Source organism: Macrobrachium rosenbergii, chromosome 1 (assembly GCF_040412425.1).
Source record: "Macrobrachium rosenbergii isolate ZJJX-2024 chromosome 1, ASM4041242v1, whole genome shotgun sequence".
NCBI classification, from domain to species: Eukaryota; Metazoa; Arthropoda; class Malacostraca; order Decapoda; family Palaemonidae; genus Macrobrachium; species Macrobrachium rosenbergii.
Genome location: NC_089741.1, coordinates 51629358 through 51636857, shown reverse-complemented (window position 1 = coordinate 51636857; position 7500 = coordinate 51629358). Strand labels below are relative to the sequence as shown.

Sequence of the window (7500 nt, the reverse complement as noted above, 5' to 3'; positions counted from 1 at the left end):
TGTCCACACCAAAGTAGTTTAATATTTCTATGGGTTATCTCTATTATTCCTTTCTTTCTTTGACTGTTTCCTTTACAGATCTCCGTTCTCCATCCTTCTCTATTCTTAACACCAGAACAGTAAGATTATCATTATCTTTAAGAACAAGGCTATAACAATTCCCTCCCTAATGGCAAGGAAGTGGCGGAGGAAGTGCATCATTAAAAAGCCGACGGTTATCATTTTTCATCAGAACGTATGGAGGCCAAGAGCAGAAGCAGAAGTAGAAGCAGGAGTAGTAGTAGCAATATCAGTAACAATAGCAGTAGTTGCAGTAGTAGTAGTAGTAGTAGTAGTAGTAGTAGTAGTAGTAGTAGTAGTAGTAGTAGTAGTAGTAATGAATATACAGAAAAAGGTAAGAGATTTCCTGCTGAATCTGTATCTTACCAATCAATCTGACATAGAGCAATCAAACACTAGAGTAATTAGCAGCACAATATTGTTGGGTATGATGGTAAAAAACCTATCTGCACTTAATCGGAGAATGTGCGCCAACGATGGTGCAAGTGGTAATACACACACACACATACACAAACACACACACACACACACACACACACACACACACACACACACACACATATATATATATATATATATATATATATGTATATATATATATATATATATATATATATATATATATATATATATATATATATATATATGTAGATATACATATGATATTTTTTCACCTATGAAGTTCTATTTGCCAGGGTTTAAAGCCTCCTTATTCTCAACAAGATTTTAGAGGTGAGGCTGCAAGCCTCTTATCAATTTTTTTCTTTAAGCTCGGGTTGATATAATTATATAGTCACACTTCGACCGGCTGTGGCAGCAAGCCTTGTACGACTGACGGACGTTTATAATGATTATGTATATGTATATGTATATATATATATATATATATATATATATATATATATATATATATATATATATATATACAGACTGCAGCATATAACGCCTTTTAATTTTATTTCTTATAATGTATAATTTCTTTATTATTTTCTTTAATCAATTTGTATAAATCTTCATTTTTCAGATATTTTATACAACCATGATATTAACAAAGGAACAGAGAGTAAAAGCAATTCAGCTGTACTATCAAAATAATAAAAATGGTATGAAAACCGCAAGATTGTTATCAGCCGAGTTTAACATCCAAATGCAAAGCCGAAATATCACAAGCTTGATTAGAAAATTTTAATCTACAGGAAGTATAAGTGATGTATCAAAGAGCGGGAAGGCCAGTTGTTGCAACAAGCTTAGAAAAAGTCAATGAACTACAAGAATCTTTAATTAATGCGTTCTCCTCAAAAATCCAGCATACAACCTTTAACTGCAGGGTTAAGCAATTACTATTTGTATTGAACATTATTAAACCGAATAAGCATTATATTAATTTTAACATCGCAATATATTATATTACTCTTGATTGAAATGTGGCAATCTACATTCATGATGCTCAAAAAATAAAGGATAATCAAAAAAAGCAATTTAATTTTCGTTGTTCTCCTTAAACAAAGGGCGTTACTTTGCTGCACCCACATATATCTATCTATATATCTATATATATATATATATATATATATATATATATATATATATATATATATATATATATATATATATATATATATATATATATACATATATATATATATATATATATATATATATATATATATATATATATATATATATATATATATATATATATATATATATATATATATACATATACACACAAAAGATTAGCCCCAGGTACCCTCTCCTTAGGTCACATGTGTGTGTGTGTGTATAATTAGTGTGTCATAATTTAGTGACGAAATTCATATTAAGCTCAAGCATTAGAGGAGCTTAATGAAATCAGCAGGCTACGTTATGGTCAATGCCCCAATTGCATGACGTCAAATAAAAAGGAAAATTGTATTAAAATAAGTATAAGAATATTGTAATAACAAATGAAAAAAATATATAATTACTTTTTCTACACCATAAATAAACGGGGCAAAGTGTTAAAGAAACCAAAAGATTTGACCCTAAAGAAGGCACAGGAGTTATTTCTCGTACTTCTTACTGAGCAATTTTTCCGAGTCATACATTTCTATGAGAGGCCATCCAGGCCCTATAACTAAGCTACAGAATAATCACTTGCTTTCACTTACAGCATTGCCCATTGTAAATAATATAATAATAATAATAATTATTATTAAGCATTATTTCACTAAGGCCAATCATCAACATTTGACAACTATAGAAATTTTCCCTTCTACCAAGCAAAACATCATTATATTTCCGCTGTAATGTTTTTAAAAGCAGCATTATTGATCTGTAGTCCTATTTCATACTATTCAATAGTAGCTTAAGTAACAATATTCCATGTTGCAATCAGGGAAAAATAATGAAAAAATCAAATGGTTTTTATAAGTTTTTGGGTTTTCTAATCAATTTTATCTGTTTCCTCCCATTTCTCTCTCCACATCTAAATCAACTTCCCGATTGATGGTATTCCACCATATTCAAGGATACACATTTCTACGTGAAATCTGCTTAAATTTGGTAGATCTGGGCCTACGAGTACAGACAACTCTGTTGAAACATTTACTCTCTGTGCTAGACCATCGTAATCAGTATACGATCAGACTATTTTTTATCTTTCTTTTTTTTATTAACGTGAGCTGAACTCCACTAATGGGTATTCAATAAAACTTCCTTTTCTTTATTACCATTACTTTTTACTTACTCTGAAAGTCTATTTTCCTAACCAGCCTTTGAAGCGCAAGATACTGAATTCTCTCATGGTTTAGCTTAACGATACCAGGGAAAATCTTAAATTTCGACCGGGATCTAAACCTGCGTTCCGATAAAAACGTAGAATGAGTTTGTCAGTTGCTTTTCACTCAAACAAGGAAGACACATTTGTTCATCGATTTCTTTAAGCTTCCACAACTAAAAAAAAAAAAAACCAGGAAACACAAACGTCTGACCTAAAACGTCGTTTGAAATTCTTCTCATTTTAGCTAAACTGCGAAGGCAAAGAAAGGATCGTCTCTTTTATGCTCTTATGGAATTGAAATCGAGTCGTCTATATTCTGAAGTGAAGCTGACAAAAATATGCTCAGGAGAGGAGGAAGGGGGAGGCGATACCGCCAGGAGTTGGCGGCGGGGGTGGGGTTAAGAGTAGGGAGCAGCGCTCGCTCGCTTTATAAGACCAAAGAAACCAAAACAACATGACTAAAAGGAATAAATAGAAGTTTCTCTCGAATTTTCAAAGGCAAATAGAAAAAGGAGAAAAAAGCTGAATTTAAAAGCGACGGCGCGTCTTTGAAGCTTTAATAGAATTAAGGTCAAAGATCGCCAGAAAAAAATGTGCTAATGGGGACATAGGCACCTTCTGTGGATCTTTGTTATGGTAATGGTATTGTAATGTTTTCTTTCTCCGTTCCTATGCCTAAAGCTCCATCCTATCTGGAACCCCGTTCTTATTTGTATAACTCGAGGGAGTGACCCGGTAAGGGGGGAGGATGAGGGGGCGGAAATTTAGCCCATTTTCCTGTTGTTGCCTTTACAAACCAGGGCTTGGCACGGGCACAATACAATGCTCCTTTCCAGCACTGCATAAAAAGCTAACTGTGAGGACTGCAGTTATCTCCGGATTGGCCATACTATATCATACTAGGACGTTTTCGAGCGCCCAAGAGCAATAGGGGTTACAACTGAGACACTGCAGAATTGATTGGGATGAAATCAAATACTTAAAAGCTAATTTTCTGTGTATTAATTAATAATGCAGCTGCAGTATATATGTATATATGCATACATTCAGTAAGGTTATTTATATATATATATATATATATATATATATATATATATATATATATATATATATATATATATATATATATATATATATATATATATATAAGATGAAATCAATTTTGCTTCTTGATAATAGTAATAATAACGGTTAAAGAATATTAACAACGTTAAATATTCTTAGGGAATCTTTCGTTATGGTAACGTTCAGTTTATTTTAAACAACTGTAACTTCAGACTTCGCTTGTATTACTGTTTATAAAGAAAATAAGTAGATTATGTTTCTCCACAACAAACATTAGACATAACAATATTAAGGCTAGCCTGCTGATGAACTCAAGCGTTTTTTTTTTTATAATTCAGCGGCATTACTTCTAAAAAATATAACCTGAAATTAACATAACTGATGAGTTCAAAATTAAATTCTTATCAAAATAAAACAAAGAATGCGCCGAAGTTCCTCGGCGCAATCGAGTTTTCTGTACAGCCGCTACAGCGTGTAATCAACGCCACCGAAAATAGAGCTATCTTTCGGTGGTCTCGTTATAATGCTGTATGAGCCGTGGCCCATGAAAATTTAACCCCGGCCCAGTGGTGGCCTAGCCGATACCGTTGCCAGAGGCACGATTATGGCTAACTTTAACCTTAAATAACATAAAAAACTACTGAGGCTAGAGGCTTGCAATTTGGTATGTTTGATGATTGGAGGGTGGATGATCAACATACCAATTTGCAGCCCTTTAGCTTTGGTAGTTTTTAAGATCTGATGGCGGACAGAAAAAGGGCGGGCTGAATAAAGTGCAGACAGAATAAAGTGCGGACGGACAGACAAAGCTGCCGCAATAGCTTTCTTTTACAGGAAACTAAAACCAAGGATAAAATGTTAACAAAGAATTCTGGTATTGTCGTCAACTGGTAGGCAACGCCTATAACGTTTTTCTTTTGGAAGTTAATTCCACACTGAATGCTTAACTAAAATTGCCAAAGAATGATCTTATTACGTATTGCGTGTACCCACACAAATTACCCATACATGCCCTCTGTAAGGTGTAGTTTTAATCATTATTTATGACCTTTAAATTACCCCTGTGACAGATGAAATTTCTTTCAAGACAGATAAATTGGCATTTCATAATTACCAACATATTTCAGAACCTCTTCACTTGTTTCGTCTGCCCAAAGGTTTATTAGAAGCGGGTTCAATTACTGACACCCCATGAAATACCATTTTAATTACGCTTTAATATTTTCCTCTCGTAATGACTATTCCTTGCCCTCCCGTATTAAATCTTCTCCTAATTATCTTCCTTTCCCTAACTATCACGGAAACTTTCCCTCTACAATTTTCTGATGGGAAATTGCGCAATAAGTATTACATTATCTGTACCCACGTCGTTTTTGCTCGAATCTTCATTTGTCAAATGACTTCTCCGCAGTTGCATCAACATTTCTCATCTTACCTATTAGTTCTCGATCATTTTTTTTTTTTTTTGTGTATCATTTTATAGTTCCCCCTTATTCTCACTACTTGCTGCATTCGTCTACGTCATCTTTAATGAATATGCTTTTGTAAATACTAAATATTATCCCCTTCCAGTTTTCGTCGTGGCCGTGCTTTCCCCGTTTTGTCTGTCAATTCTTTTTTTTTTTTTTTCCTCGGGTCTTGTCCTCGGTTGATAGTTACAACGATTTTTGAACCTGTTTCTGCTCCCTCTTCATTTTCTGCCTCCTTTTTACAACTCAGTGACAGCGAATTTCTTCCTGATTTTCCTGGCCGTATATTCCTGTGTTTTTCATTCCATTTTCAATTCCAGTGATTTTTCTTTATGCGCAGTTCCTATCTGGAATGTTATTCTTTCTCCAGCAGTCGCCGCTGCCGTCACGGTTCCTTCCTTTTTTTCTTTTCTGCCAAGTTCCCCTTTACGAAAACCTCCACAGCTACGTGTTTAAATGTAGCAAATTGTAAGCTTATGACCTTGCAGTCATTTGTATCCCAACTTTCTCAGCAGCGCTGAATTAGAATCTGTGAGACTCAATGCCAGAAATATCAACCTAGGTCTGTAAAACCATAATAACTATATAAAACAATAATAAGTTAATATATAAATAAAAATAAATATTCCCCAATACTCAGTGCCTTCGCGCAGCTAAAGCAGATCCCTAACAAACATACAAGGGCACTGTACTTCTGAATATGTCAAAGCAAAACTTGTGTAATTCTATAACTAGGGATGAAACAGCTTGTTATATTCTTATGCTTAATTCAAATTTCGTCTGTTGTCTAATAACTAACGAGAACAGATAATAAAACCGACGCTCTTAATTCTTACGTTGAAGTCTTTTTTTTTTCAACAAAGACCAACAATTCACAACTTCTTTAACACAAGATGAATCCAAATCCTGCCTGTTCCTTCCGTTCCCTATACAAACTCCTTTTTACCACCTTCTCGCCCATCCATTTTCCATCCAATTCAAAGAGAACCGGCGTTTGAGAGGTTAAGAAGAGGGTAAAGGGAACAGACGAGATAGAGATGGGGAGGAACGTCGTGGAGGGGAAGCAAAACAGATGTAGAAGGGGGAGGGTAAGGGAGGGGGTAGGGGAGGGGATGGGGGAGGGGCCAGGAAAGGGTGGGGAGTGCCAGGAAAGCAGCATATGTGTGTGTGTGTGTACCGGCATGACGTCAGATCTTAATAAGAAAACATATTAAAGTCATTCGCAAAAGACCCACTCCTAGAAAATTGCTTTCCATTATGACGGCCGGTTTGAAGGTATGGGATGGAAATATTTCCGGCATTCATAATGTGTTCGTGAGAGCGCGCGCGCGCGTGTCGGTAGGGGGTTGGCGCTCGAAGATCAGACAGAGCGTGAAAAATCAGACAAAAAAAAAAATTAGTTTTTTTTTTTTCACGCATAATCGGCTTACCTGAGGCAGCGTCTATCATCCATGGCCTTGGTTGTACACTATGTTCAATTCACCATACTTGGTGTGACAACGAAATGACATCGGGCTGGGGAAAATATCGATAGTCATTTGTATATCATTATTAACCGGAAGAAACATGCCCTGCGGACATCCTGTCTCGACAGCAATACAGTGAGTTATGTAGTAGATAATGTGGTTACATTACTTCTCTTTGGATCATTGGTAATATTCTTTTGTAGTATAGTATGTCCAGGTCTAGACCTCTATCTCCTTGAGCCTTTTCCTCAACGCTAAATCTCAGCACGTCTTAATTGTTATAAATTTCCTCTACTATTTGCTGGGTTGCAGCCAGTTCAAGTGTTCAGGTGATCTGTCTCTCACTTTCTTTACCCCTAAACAACCTGAACTTGTATAAGTATGTGGAAAAATTATATACTGAATCCCCAATGAGCTAAAGACAATATTGCCCCAAAGAAGGCTGCCCCAGAACCTTAGATTTTGTTGTGGCTTTCTGCAATCTTAAGACTCAGTCCCGCACTACGTAGGTGCACCTTTTCTCGATGAAGAAGTCAGATGATGCATGTGTTACTTGCGCGCGAAAACTAACATGCATGTACATACATGTGTGTTTCACCATTAGGTAACTTTCCTGATATGGGAGTTTCCTTTAGAGATAAGAACTAATAGTCAAGGTTATATTAAATCACTGAATATT

At 35.3% G+C, this 7500-nt stretch overlaps 1 protein-coding gene across 1 annotated transcript in view; it reads right to left on the bottom strand.

The window, feature by feature from the left end:
• Positions 1-228: 228 nt before the first annotated feature.
• LOC136840456 (PH domain-containing protein DDB_G0287875-like) overlaps positions 229-7500 on the bottom strand; it is a 14984-nt gene continuing 7712 nt past the window's right edge. The window contains exon 2 of the mRNA XM_067107134.1: positions 229-421. Within this exon, the coding sequence (XP_066963235.1) occupies positions 229-421 (193 nt within the window). The remainder of the gene's footprint in view (positions 422-7500) is intronic.